A 24,559-nucleotide genomic window follows, 5' to 3' on the forward strand; every position below is an offset into this window, starting at 1 on the left:
CAGTTGTCCTCAGAATTCAAGCATGAAATTCCTGGCATCTTGGATGTACCCGGAGCGATGGCATTAGTTGTGCAAAGCTCTTCTGGAATATTAGTAGGTGACATTGGATCACTCCAGGCAGTCGTACCAGGCCCATGTCATGGATATCACTTTGCTTTGCACTCCTGATTAATGGGTGTCGGGGGAAGGGTGGGGCGGCACTCACATACCTCTCAAGAGAAACGGACTTCATAACTAAAGAATAGCCTGCAATACTTCTCTTCCCACTATTGTACCATTAACTCAATGCCCCGTAGCCTCCTGTTTGGCATTGTGTCAAATGCTACTTTTTAATGTTCCTTTGAAGAGTCAAAAGTCAAGAGTGTTTTATTGTCAAATGTCCCAAAACGGAATAATGAAATTCATTACTTGATCCAGCACAACAGATGTGTAAACACAGTACTCTGCATAAACCCGTAGTAAACAACAAAAAAAATTTGTTTATATATAAATGCTGGAGTAACTCAGCGGAACAGGCAACATTTCAGGAGAGAAGGAATGGGTGACATTTTGGGTCGAGACCCTTCTTCAGACTGAATGGATATATCTACCTATCTACCACATTGTTTTCTCGAAATATACATATAGATAAAAAAGTGGTTGGTAGATGGATAGATGGATAGATGGATAGATAGATAGATAGATAGATAGATAGATAGATAGATAGATAGATAGATAGATAGATAGATAGATAGATAGATAGATAGATAGATAGATAGATAGATAGATAGATAGATAGATAGATAGATAGATAGATAGATAGATAGATTGATTGATTGATCTCCCTTGGGACATTTTATCTTATTATTTGGAAAAAAAATATCTGGAGCAGAGGATGGGTGGGTGTTAACTGATAGATGTATATCAAATTATGAGAGATATAGATATGCTAGACAATCAGAACCTTTTTTCAAGGGTTGAAATATACAAGACCAGAGAGACACAGCTTTAAGGTGAGGGGGGGAAGTTTAAAGGAGATGTGCGGGATAATTTTTTTTACACAGAAAGTGGTGGGTGTCTGGAGTGAGCTACCAGGGATGATGATAGACGCAGATTCAATTCAATTCAATTCAATTCAATTCAACTTTAATGTCATTGCACAAATACTGAGTATGGGTACAACGAAATGCAGTTTTGCGTCAGTCCGTAGTAGTAGTGCACATAGAAATTTAAAAAAAAGAAGATACAGAATAATCAGAAATACAGAATAATTAAACAATGGGGACGGAGGGACCGGAGAAATCTATCGGCGGGACTCCGAGTTCAGCAATGTGATGGTATAATTGTAGAAGCTGTTCCTCATCCTACTGGTACGAGACCTGAGGCTCCTGTACCGCCTCCCTGATGGGAGGAGGGCAAACAGTCCATGGTTGGGGTGGGAGGGGTCTTTAATGATCTTCCCAGCCCGTCTCAGACACCGTTTTCGGTGGAGGGCATCCATGGCAGGGAGCGGGGCACCGATGATGTGCTGCGCGGTTTTCACCACCCGTTGTAGTGCCTTCCTGTCCGCAACAGTGCAACTGCTGTACCATACCGTGAAGCAGGTGGTCAGGATGCTCTCGATGGTACAGCGGTAGAAGTTGGTCAGGATCTGGGGGGACAGGTGGGCTTTCTTGAGCCTCCTCAGGAAGTAAAGGCGCTGCTGTGCCTTTTTGATCAGCTTGGAGGTGTTGAGGGACCAGGACAAATCCTCCGAGATATGTACCCCGAGGAATTTGTAGCTGGAGACGCGCTCCACCTCAGTCCCGTTTATATGTGGGTGGGGTAAGGGGGAAACCGTTTTGGCCGCCTCTTCCATGGAGAGGCGATTTTTTCAGGTCGCCTCCCCCGTGGCCTAACAGCAAGGATCGGCGCGGACTTTCCCGGAGACGCGCCCGGAGCTTCAGCGGCGGGCGCAGCGTGGATTCTCGGCGCGGAGTGGGTGAGACCTCGCTGGAGGGGAGCGTTCCGTTACGCTGGCCCGCGGCAGCCGGCAGCCTGAAGCCGCGGTCTGCAGAACTCCAGCTGGTGCGGCATCTACAGCCCGGGATCCCTCGTGGAGGACCCGGGGGGAAGAAGAAGCTTCCACCGTCGGCCCGCGGCCAACTTCTACCGCGGGTGCAGCATGGACTTACCATCTCCCCTGGAGGGGAGCTTCGACCGCCGGCCCTGCAGACTGCGGTGCTTCCGGCTGCGGCACGGCAGGTACTTTAAAACTTTGACCGCCGGCCTGCGGCCTTCACCAGCCTGAAGCCGCGGTCTCTGGTTGGGAAGAGCCGATCCTGGACTCACCTTGACTTTGACTTTGTCCCTTACCATCTGGACGCCCGCAGCAACGGCTGTGGAGGGTGGTGGTCCCGACCACGGGGGGAAATGGAAAATGGAGGAGGACTGGCCAAGCTCTGTGCCTTCCACCACAGTGATGAATGCTGTGGTGGATGTTTGTGTAAATTTTTTATTGTGGTTGTGTTCTTTATTATTGTATCGCTGCTGGCAACCCAAATACCACCGACCTTGGTTGTGTGGCAATTAAATTATATCAATCAATCAATCAATCAATGGATGGGGGTATGACTGCCTCCTCTGACCTTCCTGAAGTCGACAATAATTTCCTTCGTCTTCTTGGAGTTGAGGACGAGGTTATTGTTGGCACACCAGGTTGTCAGGTGCTGGACCTCCTCTCTGTAGGCTGACTCATCGTTGTCACTGATCAGTCCTACCACCGTGGTGTCGTCAGCAAACTTAATGATGGCGTTGGATCCGTACTTAGTAGTGGCGTTTAAGAGGTTTTTAGACAGACACATGGATATGGATAAAATATGGATATGGATCACGTGCGGGCAGAGGAGATTAATTTAACCTGGCAACATATTCGGCATAGACATTGTGGGGCAAAGGGCCTGTACTATTGTACTATTGTACTATGTGTTGTACTATGTGTTGTACTATGTGTTGTACTATGTGTTGTACTATGTGTTGTACTATGTGTTGTACTATGTGTTGTACTATGTGTTGTACTATTCTATGTTCGATATGTTCCCACAAACATACAATTAAAACAAAACACCTAGTAATAAGTTATCTACTGTTAACAAGTACAGTTAACAGTATTTATCTGGTTAAATACTGGATAGATAAATTATTATCTAGTAACTGACTCTCCCCTTTTCCAGCAGGGACAATAGTTGGACAAGTGTTTGCAGATGACAAAGATTTTCCACGGCTGAAACTCATTTACTCGCTTGTCGGAGGGGGAAGCACACTGGGCTACAATCAGATGTTTTGGATCAATCCAACATCAGGGGATTTGCATCTTGTGGCTCGACCTAACTATGAGGCAACTGCTCAGTATTTGCTGACGGTGCAGGCTGTTGATACAGATCCCAAGGATCAAAAAGCTGCTACAACCACTGTAAGTGCTTTCTGACGCTAAAGGTTAGTCATGTTCATTGGTCACAGGAGCAGAATTAGGCCATTCGGCCCATCGAGTCTGCTCCGCCATTCAATCATGGCTGATCTCTCTTTCCCTCTCAATCCCATTCTCCTACCTTCTCCCCATAACCTTTGACGCCCTTACTAATCAAGAATCTGTCCACCTCCGCTTTAAAAATACCCAATTATTTGTCCTCCACAGGCATCTGTGGCAATTAATTCCACAGGTTCACCACCCTCTGGCTAAAGAAATTCCTCTTCATCTCTTTTGTAAAGGAATGTCATTTTATTCTGCTGTGCCATCTGGTTCTAGACTCTCTCAATAGTGGAAACATCCTCTCCATGTTCACTCTATGAAGGCCTTTCATTGTATGGTGAGTTTCTATAAGATCCACCCCCCCCTCATAGTTCTAAACTCCAGCGAGTATAGGCCCAGTGCCATCAAACACTGTCATATGTTGTCCCAATTATTCCTGACATCATTCTCATACTCTAGATCCTCTAGATTCTCTCCAATGCCAGCACATCCCTCTCGCATTTGGCGGCCAAAACTGCTCACAATACTCCAGAGCCTGAAGAAACATCACTTATTCCTTCTCTCCAGTGATGCTGCCTGATCTGCTGAGTTACTCCAGCTTTTTGTGTGTATCTTCACAATACTCCAAATACTGTATGGTCTAACCAGTGCCTTATAAAGCCTCAGCGTTACATCCCTGCTTTTACATTCCAATCCACTCGAAAATGAATGCTAACATTGCCTCTGCCATCTAAATGTTGAAATGATTATCAAATGGATATTGTACTCAACCACTTTGATTGAACCAGAAGGCTCGAATGTTAAACATGCTTAACAAAATAATTCAGTTTCAAAAATAAATTAAGTTTCTACCCAGTAGACTGAGTTGGCTTCGAAAATTGAAAGGCTAAATAATTCACTTGTTGACACTGACTGACTCGGTGGAGGTAATAATTAAAGAAGTTTAATGTAACAGGGGAATTTGCTTGGCATATTTACAACAGCCATTCTTGACTCGTGGCCAGACAGCTGAAATGGTGCAGGACCAAAATAGGGCACTTAGCTAAAACATCCCCCACAAACTCGACTCCAATTAATCTTGAGAAGAATGACATTGGCAAGTCATTTTTCACCTCTCCCTGATCTTTCCGCATTTTTTAAAAATAAATATAATTTGCCACTTTTCCCTCACTACTGTGCTTTGCTCAATTTTATTTTTGTGGGAGAAAAATATTCCCATACAATAACGGATGCGTTTAAAATATATTTCTTCAGCTTGAAAGCTCTTTGGAACATCGTGACATTGTTCAAGGACTATTAAATGCAAGTCCCTTCATTTTTGCATAATTGCCTGAATAAACTTAATTATATTAAGTTTAGATATAAACTTAATAAAACCTAACTGAAAAACCCCATGCAATAGGTTCACTCAGAGTTACTACACGACTTAGCAAGCTGCACTAGGTCTGTTGTATCAAAAATCACAACACATTATGACCATGTTGACTGCAGCAGTTCAAGACGCTCCATGTCACCCCCATCTCAAGGGCGTTTAGCAACGAGCAATAAATGCCAGACATGCCAGTGATGCAAATATTCTGTAATTGTACAGGTATTTTAAAAAGTCCAAGCCAAGGCACGCCGGCAAGTGACGCCCCACTGTCCGAAATGTTAACATCTCTGTGAAAAAATTCTCAACCAACATTCAAGTTAACTTAATGACAGGAGGGTAAAATTATCCCATTGTGCAAACTGCTACCAGTGTGTCGCAAGGTTTATCAAGAACCAGCGGACACAAGTTTAAGGTGAGAGGGGAAAGATTTAATAGGAAACTGAGGGGTGACTTTTTAAACAGAGAATTTGGAGGGTACATGGAATGAGCTGCCGGAGTTGAGGTAAATATGACAACAACATTTAAAAGACATTTGGACTGGTACATCGATAGGTAAGGTTTAGAGGGATATGGGCCGAACACGGGAGGTGGGACTAGTGTAGATGGGGCATCTTGGTTGGCGTCGGCATGGAAAAGCAGGAAGGAGGCCATTTCCCCCTCCTTCCCCTTCCTGGGTCTTGAGATCCTAGCTGATTGGTGCCTGTCACCCTGCCTGTTTAGTAGCAGAGCCTCTTTCCATTAGTGGAAGGACGAGAGAGAGAGAGAGAGAGAGAGAGGGAGAGAGAGAGAGAGATGTGAAGAGGATTCTGAGCCTCAGTAAACCCAGAAGCCCTTGGAACCCTGGCAATTTCCTTCAATTATCTAAACTTCTGACCACATCCTGCTCAGTGTATAAGGAATGTGAATTACATTGTTGAACTGGGTAATCCACCGAGCTGTCTCAGTAATCAGAGATTGGTGTGTTCTAGGTCACAGTGAATATTCTACCAACCAACGACGAACCGCCCGACTGTCAGCCAAAATATTACTCTCTGGCAATTCTTGGCGACACGCCCGTGGGAACGAACGTTCAAGGCTTCCAGTTATCCTGCACAGACCTTGACTCGCCCCCTCAGTCTTTCCGTTACTTCATAACTTCAGGTACATCAACAAACAGCCTGATGTTGATCCTGTTTCATTGCCATGATTTGGACACCCATCTTCACCATGTTGTTTCTTGCTTAAATAAATCCTTGTTATTTTCTTTGAAGTTCGACACAAAATGCTGGAGTAACTCAGCGGGACAGGCAGCATCTCTGGAGAGAAGGAATGGGTGACGGAACGTCACCCATTCCTTCTCTCCAGAGATACTGCCTGTCCCGCTGAGTTACTCCAGCATTTTGTGTCTATCTTCGATTTAAAGCAGCATCTGCATTTCGGGTCGAGACCCTTCGTCAGACTAGTCAGGGGAAAGGGAAACGAGAGATATGGAACAAATGAATGAAAGATATCTTAAAAAGTAACAATGATAAAGGAGACAGGCCATTGTTAGCTGTAGGTAGGTGAGAACACAAGCTGGGTGAGGGAGGGATGGAGGTAGAGGGAATGCAGGGGTTACTTGAAGTTAGAGCAATCAATATTCATACAACTGGGCTGTAAGTTTCCCAAGCGAAATATGAGATGCTGTTCCTCCAATTTGCATTCAGCCTCACTCTGACAATGGAGGAGGCCCAGGACAGAAAGGTCAGGGTGGGAATGGGAAGGGGAACTAAAGTGTTTAGCTACAGGAACGTCACCCGTTCGTTCTCTCCAGAGATGCTGCCTGTCCTGCTGAGTTACTCCAGGATTTTGTGTCTATCCTTGGTTTAAACCAGCATCTGCAGTTTCTTCCTACACTTTCCATATTACAAAGCTACCATTTAAAACAATGTGTTAAATGACCTTGAGATGCACAAACTCCTATAGCAATATCATACAGTAACTATTATTTGACTGTGAATTGCAATGACAAGGTAACTTTTTTTGTACCAGGTAACATCAACAACCAGTTTAGACTATCTCCGAACGTTGGATCCAACATCACCAAGCTAATACTTGCTCTTCCATTTGATTATACACACGGTGTTGATAAAGTCACTGAATATAATCTCGTCGTTCAAATAACTGATGACAACCTTTTTGCTGGAAGTGCAGACCGCAAAGTCGTGCAGACGGGAAGTGTAATGATCAATGTCAGAATTATTATACCGACACCCAGTACTCCAGAAACAACCACCACCGTAAGTCGATCTGAGTGGGCTGAACTAACTTTTGAGTCGCATCATGTTTTGTTGGCTTTAGTTGTGAATCACGTTCCTACTATTTATCCCCTCCCTTACTCGTCATCACCTTCCCCACAGCCACCAATGGACCATTGTGGGCTCCACCTTTCCTTGATCATCGTTGCCGGCTTTGATCTTTCTTTTTACATATCTTTCATTCATTTGTTCTACGTATCTTTTCATATCCCCCGGTTCCCTCTCCCCTGACGCTCAGTCTGAACAAGGATCTTGACCTGAAACGTCACCTCCTATTCCTTTTCTCCGGAGATGCTGCCTGACCCGCTGAGTTACTCCAGGTCTTGTCTATCGTCTGAATTCAAATGCTTCAACTAAGAGCAAGAACTGAGGTCAAGATAAGCCAGTCTTCAAAATTCAGCATATTTTATTACTTGCACCATGCATCTGTTTTAATTATGGTTAAAGTTAATTTTCAAGCACTTACCCCCAAAGATTTGAATCCAACCAGTTGAAGAAAACATCCACTAAGTTTATAAATGTTGTTCATAATTTTATAAGTTATAGGAGCAGAATTAGGCCATTCGGCCCATCAACTCTACTCTGCCATTCAATCATGGCTGATCTATCTCTCCCTCTCAACCCCAATCTCCTGCCTTCTCCCCATGACCCGACACCCGTACTAATCAAGAATCTATCAACCTCCGCCTTAAAAACACCCATTGACTTGGCCTCCGCAGCATTCTGAGGCAATGAATTCCACAGATTCACCACCCTCTGACTAAGGCAATTCCTCCTCATCTCCTTTCTAAAGGTACGTCCTTTTGTTGTGAGGCTATGGTTTCTGGTCCTAGACTCTCCCACGAGTGGAAAAATCCTCTCCACATCCACTCTATCCAGACCTTTCACTATTTGATGTTGTATTTACAAATTAACATACAATGTGTGATCTTTTATTTTATGACTGGAAATGAAAAAGTAAAATACATAGCTGACCGATCCTAACACTCTAAAACCATCTGAAAGTTAAAACCTTCAACATAATAATCGTGTTCATTCTTTCAAATTGATGCAGTCAATGTTACAAGTAAATTATAACTTTCCCTGTTATTAAGATGCTATTTGGGAATCTTTAGTGCTATCCGGTGACCAGCATTTATTTTGGGCAGCACAGTGGCGCAGCTGGTAGAGCCGCTGCCACACAGCGCCGGAGACAAGGGTTCAATCCCGACCTCGGGTGCTGTCTGTGTGGTGCTTGCATGTTCAGCCTGTGGGTTTCCTCCGGGTGCTCTGGTTTCCTCCCATATCCCAAAGATATGTAATTTGGTGGGTAATAGGCCTCTGTGAACCGCCGCTAATGTGTAGCGAGTTGATGAGAAAGTGTGATAACATTGAACTATTGTGAACAGTGGTTGAAGGTCGGTGTGGACTCAGTGGGCCGAAGGGTCTGTTTTCAACCTGTGTTTCTAAACTAATCTACATTCATGTTGGACTTGAAAGATCCAGAAGACTTTGGCAAGTTATTTGAAAGGCCTGGATAGAGTGGATGTGGAGGGGATGTCTCCACTAGTGGGAGAGTCTAGGACCAAGGGTCATAGCCTCAGAATTAAAAGACGTTCCTTGAGGAAGGAGATGAGGAGGAATTTCTTTAGTCAGAGGGTGGTGAATCTGTGGAATTCATTGCCACAGAAGGCTGTGGAGGCCAAGTCAATGGATATTTTAAAGGCAGAGATAGATTCTTGATTAGCATGGGTGTCAGGGATTATGGGGAGAAGGCAGGAGAATGGGGTTAGGAGGGAAAGATAGGTCAGCCATGATTGAATGGCGGAGCAGACGATGGGCCGAATGGCGTAATTCTGCTCCTATCGTGTGAACTCATAAATTTAATAACTTATTTATTTCTGTCATTTAAGTCAAGTCAAGTCAAGTTTATTTGTCACGTACACATACAAGATGTGCAGTGAAATGAAAGTGCCAATGCCTGCGGATTGTGCAAAAACAACAACAGAACAGAATAGAACAGAATCAGTATTTACATATTAGAAAAAAACAGCAATTTTAAAAAGACACAACACAACAGTAAATTAGCCCCTGGTGAGATAAGAGTTTACAGTCCTGATGGCCTGTGGGAAGAAACTCCGTCTCATCCTCTCTGTTTTCACAGCATGACAGCGGAGGCGTTTGCCTGACCGTAGCAGCTGGAACAGTCCGTTGCTGGGGTGGTAGAGGTCCCCCATAATGTTGCTGGCTCTGAATTTTCTAGTTTCTGTTCCATTTGTTCACAGCCAAATATAACCTACATCAGACTATCTCAAAACACCTACGATGCAGATGCTTGGTACATACCGTTTGTCATCACCTTGGGTTGTATCTTGCTGCTTGGACTGCTGACATATTTGGCCTACCATTTGGTTCAGTATGTCCGCTCCTTACCGAAGTCATCAAAGATCATGAAAAAGCCTCTGTAAGTTCCATTTATCATTCTGTTCATTCCAATCACGCAAGTACCTATCAGTGCATTCTTTCATTATTAGTTAAAAAACTTATTATGTGAATGTCATTTATTTATTTAACTTTGGGTTTAACTTCCTCTGGCAGTAACCTGGTTAAACAGTTGCTGAATTATAGCACCACTTATGAAGGCTGAATGCATGGGGAAAAAGAAGCATGCCATTAATTAATTTTAGGAGTTAATTTTAATCTTCTTTTCCCTTCTTGTTCCAGGGTGGATGAACAAGGTGGGTCCTTAAGCGTTTTCAATCTTTTTCAATTTTAATAGAACTAATAGTTTTCTCTCAATACAATGGCGCGATTGACCATATCCTTTGTTCAATGTAGAATCCAAGATGAAGAATCAGCACAGTGTGATTGTGGTAAGTATTTTTTATTTGAAGAGTTTGGCAAGTGGATGGTCAAAAATTGCCGCTTTGAATTTTCTTTTACAGCCATTTTTCTGCGAGGGACTTGCCTACTTTACAATTCCACATGACAATAATAAACCAGACTAAACCAGACTAAAACCAAAGCCTATCTGGATTAAACTGGTATAATGTAATAAAAAGAAACGGCGGATGCTGGTTTATATATCAAAGAAAGACACAAAATGCAAGAGTAACTCAATGGGTCAGGCAGTCTAAAGAGGGGAGACACAAAATGCTGGAGTAACTCAGCGGGACAGGCAGCATCTCTGGAGAGAAGGAATGGGTGACGTTTCGGATCGAGACCCTTCTTCAGACGTCTTGACCTGAAACGTCACCTATCCATTTTCACCAGAGATGCTACCTGATCCGCTGAGTTACTCCAGCAATTTGTATCTATCATTAAAACAGCAGCCAATTTGTGAATGGCAGGGGCCTACAAACAACAATGATAGATACTTTACTTTTTACTATTGTTTGAACTTGTTGAAGAATAGACATTTGGAAAGGCCTACTTTTAAACATGGTTGCTTCATTGCCAGAGTATCTGCCAATGGAGGAATCATGTTACAAATAGAAGGTAGACACAAAATAGAAGATAGTAACTTAGCGGGACAGGCAGCATCTCTGGAGAAAAAGGAATATATGTTGTTTTGGGTCAAGACCCTTCTTTAGACGTGAAACGTCATCTATCCATTAAACCATAATTCTCCAGAGATGCCACCTGATCCGCTGAGTTACTCCAACAATTTGTGTTTATCTTTAAAACAGCAGACAATTTGTGACTGGCAGGTGTCTACGAACTACAATGACTAGATACTTTATTTTTACTATTTTAATTCAATGATAAATATTACATATGAGAAGAGAGAGAGAGCCTTGCTCTCACTTGAATAATACAGGGGATTCTCTTAAGTTCACAAGAGCATGGAAATAAGGTCATAAGGAATAGGAGTAGAATTAAGCCATTCGGCCCATCAAGTCTACTCTGTCATTCAATGACTGACCTACCCCTCCCTCCTAACCCCATTCTCCTGCCTTCTCCCCATAACCACTGACATCTGTACTAATCAAGAATCTATCTATCTCTGCCTTAAAAATAGGAAGCCTTCTAGTAGAGTCGGGCTGACCTGAGTCCAGGCACCAGCTCTCGTACACTTCCTCATACTTACCCCATACTTACCCCTGGACCTTGACCCCACAGACGGGCACCAAGCCATTATCTCCCAGACCATCTCTGATGTTATCACTTCCGGCTGTCTGCCCTCCACAGTGAAGTTTCGGGTCAAAAAGCCCTTCTTCAAACTGAGTCTGGGAAAAGGGAAACTAGAGGTATGAAAAGTTTGAAAACTTTTCACATGAAAAGTATGATTTATTCCAAACCTTTTCATACCTCTAGTTTCTCTCTCCCCTGACTCTCAGTCTGAAGCAGGGGTTCGACCTGAAACATCACCTGTTCCTTTTCTCCAGAGATACCACCTGAACCGTTGAGTTACTCCAACATTTTGTGTCTATCTTTGGTATAAACCAACATCTGCAGTTCCTTCCTAAACATGTTAAAATAGAGCTTTTAAAATGTTTAGCACATCTATGCATATTTATGAATTAAATGATTAATTAGAATTATACATTTGAACATTGCCCATAGCCCTTGCTGCGAATATACTTCCTAAAATGTATCTACGGAAAATATAATTTCCCATAATTTGAATCTAAAGGTCATTTTCATGACCTCCATGTTTCTGCACGATCTGTATCATCACTCAGTCACAAGCTGAGACACAAGAGATCAACAAACAAAGTATGAAACAGAGTTATACAGCATGGTAACAGGCCCTTCAGCCCAACTTACCCGCGCCAACCAACCCGCCCCATCAACACTAGTCCCACCTGCCTGCGCTAGGCCCATGTCTAAATCTATCCTATCCATGTACATATCCAAATATTTTTAAAATGTTGATATAGTACCTGTCTCGACTACCTCCTCCATCAGCTCGATCCATATATCTACCTTCCTTAGTGTGAAAAAGTTGCCGCTCAGGTTTCTATGAAATCTTTCCCTTCCTCACCTTAAACCCGTGTCCTCTGTTTCTTGATTCCCCTACTCTGGGTAAAAGACTGTGAATTTCTCCTATCTATTCCTCTCATGATCTATACACCTCTATAAGATCACCCCTCATCGCCCCAGAGCCCTGTGACTCTGAATATTCTGCATTTCAGGAAATGATCAAGCGCAATGCAATCTTTAATGGAGAAGCAGTTGATCCAGGTAATAAAACACCTTTAATGCCTCTTCAATGGTTACAAAGGTAAGCGGCCGTTGTATTTGAGCGGGGCCGTGTGTTTTGTGAATCACGCAGGAAAGTGGCCAAAGTTCAGATCAGCTACAATCTTCAAGTCAGCCGTGATCTTCAGCAGGCTGGAGGGACCAAATGACCACTCGTGATCCTCTCTCTTCCATTCAACGACTGGATTATCCCATTTTAAACTTATCCCTGACCTCCAAAGCTGTACGGCTTCGGGAATTTTTTTGCTGAAAAATAATGGAAAATCCTGCAGGAAAAAATAACTTTGTAATCACGAGGTTTAAAACTTTTAGTTTGGTTTTAATATAGTTCAGTTTAGTTTGAGATACAGCGTGGAAACAGGCCCTTTGGACCACCAAGTCCACACCAACCACCGATCACCCTTACACTAGTTCTACCACACACACTACCAACCGCCACGTCTTTGGGGTGTGGGAGGAAACCCGAGCACCCGGAAAAAAACCCACGCGGTCACGGGGGAGAACGTACAAACTCCGTACAGACAGCACCCGTAGTCAGGATCGAACCTGGGTCTCTGGCGATGTAAAGCCACAACTCTACCGCTGCGCCACTGCGCCCCTTCCCCGCTATTCTATTGACATGACTGTTTTTTGTAACTGCAATTTTCTTTAAAGCCGAGGCTTCTTATCATATTATTGTAACAGCTGCCAGTACAACCTCAAAATTAGCGAATTCACGACCTCTTAGAAATCTGCTGCTGCTTAATGTTCACCTCAATGTTTCAGTCACAGGTAACGTGTATCAATATAACACAAACTCTGGTGCCAGACGTTGGAAGGATACAAAGCTGCCAATGCAGAATTACGGGAATGCTGGAGATGAAACCCTTATTGTTAAGTCCAACGTCATCAAGACCAACGAGACGACTTATACACCACAGGGCAACGTGAAGGAGGGGCATGAAGGCAAGAATACGCTGCCGAACATGCCGAGTGACCAACCTTCTGCCAAACCCCCTCCTAAACTCGGGAAACAGGTCAAAGTTGCACCACAAATACCAGCACCATCTCAAACTCAAAATTCTTTGGCTCATATTTAGGTTCAATGAGTTTAGAGTTTTGAGTTTAGAGATACAGAGTGGAGAAAGGCCTTTCGGCCCACCGAGTCCGGGCCGACCAACGATTCCCACACACTAACGTTATCCCACACAATTTACTATTTTACTTCGTACAGACAGCACCCGTAGTCAGGTTCGAACCCGGATCTCTGGCGCTGTTAGGCAGCAACTCTGGCGCTGAGCCACTGTCTTCAAATAAAGAACATTCTATTGACATCTCTACCTCCTGGCAATTGCTAATGCAAAGGCAACTCAGAGGGAACCACAGAAAGTAGAAATTCTTTCAAAAAATCAGCTGGAAACATTTTCAGTATTTGTTTCATTTGGGCTCGGAATTGAGCAAGTAGAGCAATTGTCTTCCAAATTTTACAAGTGGGGAAGCTGTGAGTTTTGTTTTTAATAGGGCAGTTTCCTAGCATGTGATCAGATTGACTGAGAGCGCCCAGTCAGAATTTTCAATAGATAGGACTTCATCAGAAAATTCACTTCAAAACGTGTGCAAAGCAATTTTTAAGCGGCAGTTTTGCCCGTGAAACAAGCTTAAATAGGTCCAACACCGTGGACATTAACCTATAGAGTAAAGAATGCTCATTTATAAACCATTATGTGGTCAATTATAGGATTTTTTTTCTTACATTTTTCCTGATAATAAAAACACACACACACAAAAAATATATATATAAACTGTTATTTTAGGGAAAACCACTGAGGGGTGCAGGAGTGCCAGATATTTAAATAGGCAGCACAGAACATCGCCTTTGATCCAATTTGTATTTGTCCTCACTCTGACAATGGAGGAGGCCCAGGCCAGAAAGGACATAATGGGAATCACCTGAGCTCAGCCGCCTTGGCTTCTATCGTCTCCCGGTTGCCAAACACTTTAACTCCCCCTCTCATTCCCACACTGACCTTTCTGCCCTGGGCCTCCTCCACTGTCAGAATGAGGCCAAAATCAATTTGGAGGGACATCACATTGTATTTTGCTTGGGCAGCTCACAACTCAACGGTATGATTATTGATTTCTCTAACTTCAAGTAACCCCTGCATCTCTCCTCTTTCCGTCCCTCCCCAACCCTAGTCATCGTACTAGTTTCACTGTTGTCCTGCTGAGTTTTACTGTTTGTATCACTCGTTATTACCTTTCCCACAGCCAACAATGGACCATTGTGGGCTCCACCTTTCCTTGATCATTGTTGCTTTATGCATATCTTACATTCATTTGTTCTACCTTTTATATCTCTCGTTTCCCTCTGCCCTGACTCTGTCTGAAGAAGGGCCCCGAGCCAAAATGTCACCTGTTCCTTTTCTCCAGAACTGCTGCCTGACCCATTGAGTTACTCCAGCATTTTATGTCGACCTCTTTCTTGTTGTTATCTTGTGCATCAGCTTCAATTTAATTTGGAAATTACTGCATTTTGTAACCTGTCACCTGGTGACGTACATGCGGTTTAGAATGTGCTTCACACTGTGCTCATCTGCTTCAGTACTAAGTTGTCATTACATTGGAAAGGGTGCAGAGGAGATTAACAAGGATGTTACCTGGACTTGTGGGTTTGGGTTATAAGGAATGTGTAGGAAGGAACTGCAGATACTGGTTTAAACTGAAGATAGACACAAAGTGCTGGAGTAACTCAGAAGAAGAGAGGGAATGGGTGACGTTTCGGGTCGAGACCCTTCTTCACAGTCTGAAGAAGGGCCTCGACCCAAAACGTCACCCAATTCCTTCTCTCCAGAGATGCTGCCTGTCCCGCTGAGTTACTCCAGCTTTTTGTGTCTATTTTGAGTCATGAGCTTTGATTTTCAGACATTTGGTTGGATAAGCTTTGACTTTCAGACATTTGGGCAGGTATTTGGACAGGCAGGGCTTAGAGAGATATGGGCCAAATGCAGGTAAATGGGACTAGCCTAGAATGACAACATGGTCCAACTGGACAAGTTCGACCAAAAGGGCCCGTTTCATGCTCTATGACTCTATGACGTGGGCTGCCTTCTGTGGGTGTCTGCTGTGATTATTTCCCTTTGACAGGATAGCTCGCAAAAAAAGCTTTTCACTGTACTTTGGTTCACATGACAATAAACTAAACTAAACTAAACATGGCTGCCATGAATCTGAGTTAATGTTTCTCTTTAGACTGAGAGATCATAATTATTGCTCTTGTGTCCTGAACTTAGTGCATCCTATTGCCATTCATTTTGCCCCAGACTGGCAGCTTTATGCTGACTGATTCCAATCAACATGGTGACCACTGCTCCTAACAGACTCACATTTCACTCCCATGTTGCTCGTGTATCTTGGGTTTGCGCTGTTTTTCCTACACGCTTGTACATTTATACCCACGTCCTGTGCCAGCTGAAAACCTTTGGTATTTCCCGCAGCCGATTTCAAAGATGTAACCGAAGGTAGACACAAAAAGCTGGAGTAACTCAGTGAGTCAGACAGCATCTCTGGAGAAAAGGAATAGGTCATGTTTTGGGTCGAGACCCTTCTTCAGACTGTAACTATCTTTGTGCCTGTCCTAATGTTGGGATCTTGTGTGAACAATCAGTTAGATGGGGTGCGGCCCCTGTTAGTTTACACACTAAACTTATCTCACAGCATGTGACCCAGGAGAGCTTGAAGTTTCAATGCCGTGATAAATTCTTCAGAATAATTACGTAAACATTGATCATTTCTCCTGATGTTCAAGAAGGAACTGCAGATGCTGGAAAATCGAAGGTACACAAAAATGCTGGAGAAACTCAGCGGGTGCAGCAGCATCTATGGAGCGAAGGAAATAGGTAACGTTTCGGGCCGAAACCCTTCTTCAGCTTTTGTAATTTCTCCTGATGTTAGGCTTACATTTTCAAGGCCTTGAACTTAGCACAATCTTCAACAACTCTGGTCGATTTTTTTGTTTTCTGCTGCGTGGGTCCAACTCACTGCTCTTGACTGTTCCTTCAGCCAGTCTTAAATAAATATCTGGCTCTCTTTGGTCGATAACTCATAACAATTTTTATATTATGGAGACACAAGGAAGTACAGATGTTGGAATGATCAGCAAAACACGATGTGATGGAGGAACTTACTGGGTCAGGTAACATCTGCAGAGAAACTGGATAGGCGAAGTTTTGGGTCAGCACCCTTCTTCAGACTGATCAAAAACTCATTTATCCATTCCCTCCACAATGTTGCTTGGCCCACTGAGGTACTCCGGCACTTTGTGTTTTGTTTAGTTTTAATATTATATAATTGTAAGTTGTAATGATCCCAACAAAAAAATTGTTGATATGACTGTACTGAAAATTAATATGAATTTCAGCTGCATATCTGCATTGTCATTCTTGCCACTGTTTTAGTTGTATGAACCACAATTCTGTCGAAGCAAAATGTTTCCATGAACATGCTCTTATCAGCAGTACACGAGAGTGAAGTATTTCTCAATAACATCTTGGATTTATAAACAACATCTCATTCTTTGAGCTGACGACTTCTAACAACTGAACAATTAATCGCACTCTAACAGAGTAACACTTTGTCTACTCTACTGCGAAATCTCCTCGTGGTATGCCTACTTTGAAGAAGTTCTACTCCTCCTTCGCTCCATAGATGCTGCTGCACCCGCTGAGTTTCTCCAGCATCAGCATTTTTGTGTACCTTCGATTTTCCAGCATCTGCAGTTCCTTCTTAAACAATTAATCGCATTCTTCTGCTCTTTACTTTACCCTGCTCTTTAGAGTAATTGAGTCCACAGGCCCTTCGGCCCAACTCGTCCATAGTGATCAAGATGCCTCATCTAGGCCAGTCCCATTTACCTGCGTTCGGCCCATATCTCTCCAAACCTTTCCTCTCCATGTACCTATCCAAGTCTTTCCTTCTTGCATGCTTACCAATTACTTACAGATATTTACAAGCTTCTTACACCTTTACAAGGAATGGAATCCAGAACAGAACAATTCACCGCATTGAGTAATCCCTCCACTTTTTTTTCTTTTATCAAATAAATATTACTTAAAGATACAATACCATTCCTTTTATCAACGCACGTGCTCCCACTAACATAGATTTCTATGTGCACAAATGCCGATCATATGGACTTTATAATGAAAATACCAAATGATTAAACTGCATTGGTTTTGTATAATCGGTTCTCATCTATACTTTAATTGGTTTTACCCAAAAGCAGCAAGTAATCCAGACTCTGAGTGCAAGGTTATTGAACTGTGACCAGTAACGAAAGATACAGCTATAGACTGGAGATGTATCTAGCCTTGTACGCCAGCCATCGCAAAAGACTAAATTGAAGTGATCGGGAGATTGAAAGATACAGCATGGAAACAGGGCCTCCTGTACCCCACTCCAAGCATCGATCACTCATTCACGCTAGTTCTATGTTGTCCCACTTTCACATCTACCTACACACTAGGCCCAATTTACAGAGGCACATTAACCCACAAAGCTGCACATCTTTGGGATGTGGGTGGAAAGCAGAGCACACGGAGAAAATCCATATGGTTGCAGGGAGAACGTGTAAACTCCACACAAACAGCACCCAACGCCAGGTTCGATCCCGGGTCTCTGGCACTGGAAGGCAGCAGTTCTGTGTCGCTGAGGAATTACTTGTTTCAGAAAGAGTCTGTAATTACTCCCGTCATGTTGCTGGTAATGCCACCCCAGACTGGATGCCAATATTGTACCTGTTCCAAAGCCATACATCACCACGATTTATGGATTATTGAGGCAGGCATATGCCTGGGCTATCAGAAGAAGGAAAGATCGAAGCAAAATGCTGGAGTAACTCAGCGGGACAGGCAGCATCAGCATGATAGATGGAATGGGTGACGTTGCGGGTCGAGACCCTTCTTCAGACTGAGAGTCAGGGGAGAGGGAGACCAGTGATATGGAAGGGTAAGGTGTGAAAATGACAAATCAAAGCAGACGATGATCAAGGAAACGTAGAATGGTTCATTGTTAGCTGAGGGGAAGGTGACAAGAAGGAAAGAATGGGAATGACAGACTGCAGACCTGTGGAGGAAATAGGACAATTTTCATAGCATTATGTACTGTATTTCAAGTGGAGACTGAGAAAACTAATGGAGATATCCAGATTATAATTACGGGATATAGATTTGCCAAAACCATCTTGAGTAAACTCAACAAGGCTTCGCTGTTCATCTGCTGAAGTCCTGCCTCCCCGTTCTCTGCCCCTACCTCACTAACCTCTTCAACTCCTCATTGTCCCAAGGAATTGTCCCCTCCGCTTTCAAAACTGCTGCTGTCACACCTATCTTAAAGAAACCTGGTCTTGATCCCTCCTCTCTCATTAACTACCGCCCAATCTCAAACCTCCCCTTTCTTTCAAAAACCCTGGAGCGTATCGTTGCGTCGCAACTTCATTCCCACCTCCTTGCGTATAACCTATTTGAACCCCTCCAATCTAGCTTTCCCGTGTCCCTCCATAGCACAGAAACTGTTCTCCTCAAAGTCCTCAACGACCTCCTCACCTCTGCTGACACTGGTTCCCTCAACATCCTCATCCTCCTCGACCTGAGTGCAGCCTTCGATACAGTGAACCATAACATCCTGCTTACCAGACTTGGGGACCTTGGCATTGAAGGTTCTGCACTCAGCTGGCTCTGTTCCTACCTTTCCAACAGATCCCACTTCATCTCTCTCCATAACCACACCTCTGCTACAGCCACAGTCACTCAAGGCGTTCCCCAAGGCTCCGTACTCGGCCCCCTCCTCTTCATCATCTACATCCTCCCCCTTGGTCAGATACTCCGCCACTTCAACCTGGACTTCCACTGTTACGCCGATGACACCCAGATCTACCTCGGCACCAAATCCCCCCACAACCCCCCCCCCCTCTCCCATATCAACTCCTGTTTGTCAGCTATAAAAACCTGGATGCAACATAACTTCCTCAAACTCAACAGCGATAAAACCTCACCTACAAAGCCCTCCACCATCTGGCCTCCTCTCCCCCTACCAACCCTCATGGTCCCTCAGATCCACATCAGCCGGTCTCCTCTCCATCCACAAGTCCAACCTCCGCAGTTTTGGGGACAGAGCCTTCTCCAGGGCAGCTCCCAGGCTCTGGAACTCCCTCCCCCAACTGATCCGCAATTCCGTGTCCCTCACCATCTTCCAGTCCCGCCTCAAGACCCATCTCTTCACCTCTGCCTGTCCTTAGCCCCACGTCCCCCTCCCTTTTCATCTGTGCTTGAATTGCCTCATATTGTGTTTTGAATTGAATTCTGTCTTTAATTTGTGTACTAGTCATGTCTCTACTATTTATTTCATTCCGCTTACATGTTTTTCCTCTACTTGCTAAATTTTTGTAAGGTGTCCTTGAGACTCTTGAAAGGCGCCAATAAATAAAATTTATTATTATTATTATTATCACCTTGTAGAATTCTCATTTCAGAGATAGTGACTATTTTCCCTTCCACAGATGTTACCTGACCTGCTGTGTTTTTTCAGCATTTGTTGTTTCTGTTTTAATGCCAAGTAATGCCTCAGCACTTCTACAACAAAGGCTATTGTGTTTGTGCAGGTAGATTTTGACCTTGACTGCACAGCTGTCGATGATATACTGTTGAAAGGCAAATAGGCTTTACAAAACATTGCTAGAAAAGCAAGATAAAACCTACAGACAGCGTCATAACGCTGACAATCAGGGTGCAGACATAGGAGACTGCAGGTGCTGGAATATTGAGCAAAGAAACTGCTGGAGGGACTTATCGGGTCAGGCAGCATTTAGACTTTCGAGATAGTGCAGAAGCAGGCCCTTCGGCCCACCAAGTCCGTGCCCACCAGCGATCACCCCATACACTATCCTGCACACTAGGGACAATTTACAAATTTAACAAAGCTAATTAACCTACAAGTCTTTGGTGTGCGGGAGGAAACAGGAGCACCCAGAGAAAACCTATGTGGTCACAGGGAGAGCGTGCAAACACCATACAGACAGCACCCGTGGTCAGGATGAAACTCAGTCTCTGGTGCTGTAAGACAGCAACATTGCCGCTGGGCCACTGTGCCACCCTAATTTGTGGCACTTTGTGTCCATTTGTGGAGGAAAATGGACAAAATGATGCAAGAGTGCTTCTCCTAAAGACCAATAGCCGCTTAATTGTAAGCATTAGTACATTTTAATTATTACTAATACTGTAATCTTACGTTATAAGCAGTAGATTTTAATTTCCTTTCTGGTGTTTTAATGTTAGATGGAAGGTTTGCATACTATCCTGACAACGTGTTAGTCTGTACGGAGTTTGTACGTTCTCCCCGTGACCTACGTGGGTTTTCTCCGTGATCTTCAGTTTCCTCCCACACTCCAAAGACGTACAGGTTTGGAGGTCAATTGGCTTGGCATAAATGTAAAATTATTTTCCGTGGATTGTCTCCTTGTGTGGACCCGAGATCCTGAGAGCGATGCCGTCTGGAGCTATGCTCCTGGTGTGGCCACCCATGGCGGTAAGGTCGAGGGTGAGGTCTCTAGCAAAGAGCAATCCAACCAAGACCTCAACAGTGGAGTCAGCGGAGGACGATGGCTGACCTTAGTGGAGCGACACAACGGCTGGGAAGGCGGTTGAAGGCTGTAGCAGAAAAGAGTCTCCGGTCGTCTTGGACCCCATGCCACTGGATCCTGACCCAGATCTGTCTGTGCACCAGTCTCCCCACGTTAAACAAAGTCACGCACAGGCGTCCTCCATAAAGGGAATAGCACCCATGGTCAGCCATGACCGAAGTGGGCCTAAGAAGAAGAAATGTAAAATTGCCCCTAGTGTATGTAGTGTTAATGTGCGGGGATGGCTGGTCGGTGGGGACGTGTTTGGCTGAAGAGCCTGTCTCTGAGCTGTGTCTCTAAACTAAACAGCAGTGGGTCTTACAATAATTTTATTTATCGAGGACATGGATAGATGGGGGCTCGGTCAGACCACTCCTTCCCAGTTGATGTTCCACATTTATGGCAATGGAAAAAGATGATCACCCTAGCCAGCCAGGCTATCTTCTAAATTAGCTAGTTAACAATGGGAAACCTATTTTCTCTCTCAAGATATTTTAGTTTGAGTTTTAGAGTTACAGAGTGGAAACATGCCTTTGGAACCATCGTGTCCACGCTGATCATCGATCACCCGTACGCTAGTTCTGTTCTCCTGCACACTAGGGGATATTTACAGCAGGGGGTCAACCTACAAACAAGCACATCTTTGGAGTGTGGGAGGAAACCGGAGCACACAGAGAAAACCCAGGCAGTCACAGGGAGAATGTACAAACTCTACACAGACAGCACCCATAGTTAGGATCTAACCCACGCCTCTGGTGCTGTGAGGCAACAGCTCTACCACTGCGTCCCCCTCACTGGTAGTAGGGGGAGATGACTTTGCAAGTGAAGGCAACAATAGACAGCTTTGGGGCTTTACTGCATGGCAGTGTAGTAAAAAGGCCAGGAAATCTATAATGATCAAAGAGTTAATTGCGAGAGAAGAGATCTCAAACCAGACTCCAGAATAGTGTGTGCCTCCCTGGTTCTGGAGGTTTTGGTATATTTTTGTCACAGGTACTGAGGTACAATGAAAAGCGAAGTATCCTATTCAGATTAGATATACCACACATATAGATAAAGTTCAACTGCAATTACCTAGAGTCCTAGTGAAACCATATCTGGAAGATTGTATTCACTCTCCCGTTAGGGAAACATGTATTCTCCATCACCGATGTGCAAAAATCCGTTGATTTTTGGGATGCATGTATTGTGCCACAAGGACAGATTAAGCAGGCCTATACTTGTTTGGTCTTATAAACATATACAATTCTTAAAGGATTGGACAGGCTATTTGCAGGAAAATGTTTCCCATGTTGGGGGAGTCCAGAACCAGGGGTCCCGGTTTAAGAATAAGGGATAGGCCATTTTGGACCGAGATGAGGAGAAAATTTTGTCACCAAGAGTTGTAAATCTGTGGAATTCTCTGCCACAGAAGTCAGTGGAGGCCAACTCTCTGGATGGTTTCAAGAGAGAATTAGATTTAGCTCTTTGGGCTAAAGGAATCAAGGGATATGGGGGAAATGTAGGAATGGGCACTGATTTTGGATGATCAGCCATAATCATATTGAATGGCAGTGCTGGCTCAAAGGGCCGAATGGCCTACGCCTGCACCAATTTTCTATGTTTCTAAGAATGGGATATGTTCTAATTGAAACTGGAGCAATGTTTCTGCAGGTGATGATGTCTAATACCACGAGTCAGTCTCATAAATAAGAGGTCAGCCACTGAGGATGGAGATGAGATGGAATGTCTTCACCTGGAGGGTTGTGATTCTTTTGAATTTACTTTAATCTTTACTTTAGGATACAGCATGGAAACCGACCCTTTAGCCCACCAAGTGCACGACGACCAGCATACACTAGCACTATCCTACACACTAAGGACTATTTATAATTTTTACTAAAGCCAATTAACCTACAAACCTGCACGTCTTTGGTGTGTTTGAGGAAACTGGAGCACCCAGAGAAAACCCACGCAGTCACAGGGAGATCATGCAAACTCCATACAGACAGTACCCGTAGTCAGGGTTGAACCGGGGTCTCTGGTGCAACTGCTCTACCACCTTACAGTTTGTTTTTATGCTACACTGCTGAAGTATCTTAGGAATGCTGAGCAGGTTATGCAGGCCCAGCCAGCCAGTGAGTGTATTCAAGGAAAAAGTGGATAGATTTTGGGGTATTTCGAGAATAGTAGTTCGAGGTTAGCTGGAGGAAAGTTGTGCGAAGGTAAAAGATTGTTGAATAGCATGAGAGGCTGATTGATTTTTTTTCTCCGTCATGTTTCAGTCATGCAATTAGCTATGACAGTACACAAAATTCATGGACAGATGCTGGAAGGATAGGCTGCCAGAACAGCTTAATGGAATTCTGAAACACCTTAACTTCCGCCCAGCAATAAAACTACAAATGTCAGGAATATACAATGCAAAGATCAAAGACATTTAGATAATAAGAATGTAATCCAGGCAGAATGTGAGGCTGGTCACGATTCGATAGAGCTATATTTATCCCGGGAGGGAAATTGATCCGCCAACGGTCATAAAAACACAAAATATATGAAACATTAAATTAAAGTGACGAGTGGAAAGGATTGGGGATGTGCAGATTGAGGGGGGGATGTCCAGTCTTAATCAGGCAGGGTGACCAGGTATAAATCGTGGAACCAGTAATGTTAACATCGGCCAAAAGCCTCTCAAATCCCATAATCAAAATGATTTAATGTAACCATGCCATTAACAGTTAATATAAATATGCCCCATGATTGACAAAACTATTTTTCCTCACTGGATTGTTGACAACAGAAAAGGGTGTTCAATTTTCCATAGACCCTAGCTTGTAAAAACCTCTCAAGAAGCTTCAAAACATCTCAAAGTGAGAAGAAAATTCAGATTGTAATTAATGCAGGGATCACAGTGATTCTTGGGAACAGCCTCCCCTTATTATGCATAGACATTTCACTGTTCAATTAAACCAAGTATTTTGCTGAATCAAGACCTAGGACAAACTTCCAGTGACTCTCTGACACTTCTGCGGTCTGGCACAAACTCAAACTGTAAGGTAGACCATACTCTGTTGTTTGAAATAATATGGCATCTAACACCAATGCAACAGTGGTAGAGCTAATAGGACTTGATGTTTCAATCCCTGTAATAAGTCGGCACTTGCTATTTGCACTGGGATTGGAGTGGTGAAAGGTAGGGTAGGTACGTCATTGGGGTCATCAGGTGGGCACCCTCCTTCTTTGACGTTTCATTGATAAGTCCACAACATCTCCAGAGGGCTCAACGGTGATACCTGGCGTCCCAGTTACACCCCCCTCAATTCCATACCCTCCTGTCTTCATCTTGCAGCCCAATTGTTATCTCTCCTGTTGATCCAAATCCAATTGCTGCTTTTTTCTGCTTCATTGTCACAGTTACGACTCTACAGATGTTAGTTTACAAAAAAAGGACACAGTGCTGGAGTAACTCAGTGGGTCAGGCAGCACTCTAATGTTTCACACCCAATGACATAAAAAAAATGGCCACGAGCACTGGCTACACTGAAGGTCATTGACCAAAGTCCTGGCAATTACTTAAGATTTGTGCTCCTGAACTAGGAAAGTTATTTCAG

General features: G+C 43.8%; 1 protein-coding gene across 1 annotated transcript in view; it reads left to right on the forward strand.

The window, feature by feature from the left end:
* The window catches only part of cdhr3 (cadherin related family member 3), a 45,675-nt gene extending 32,157 nt beyond the window's left edge, over positions 1–13,518 (forward strand). Inside the window, exons 12-19 of the mRNA XM_033038373.1 lie at positions 3,192–3,430; positions 5,828–5,999; positions 6,870–7,117; positions 9,400–9,578; positions 9,839–9,852; positions 9,953–9,987; positions 12,253–12,301; positions 13,085–13,518. Coding sequence (XP_032894264.1) covers positions 3,192–3,430; positions 5,828–5,999; positions 6,870–7,117; positions 9,400–9,578; positions 9,839–9,852; positions 9,953–9,987; positions 12,253–12,301; positions 13,085–13,398 — 1,250 coding nt within the window. The 3' untranslated portion in view covers positions 13,399–13,518. The remainder of the gene's footprint in view (positions 1–3,191; positions 3,431–5,827; positions 6,000–6,869; positions 7,118–9,399; positions 9,579–9,838; positions 9,853–9,952; positions 9,988–12,252; positions 12,302–13,084) is intronic.
* Positions 13,519–24,559: the final 11,041 nt, after the last annotated feature.

The sequence above is a fragment of the Amblyraja radiata genome, chromosome 19 (assembly GCF_010909765.2).
Source record: "Amblyraja radiata isolate CabotCenter1 chromosome 19, sAmbRad1.1.pri, whole genome shotgun sequence".
NCBI classification, from domain to species: Eukaryota; Metazoa; Chordata; class Chondrichthyes; order Rajiformes; family Rajidae; genus Amblyraja; species Amblyraja radiata.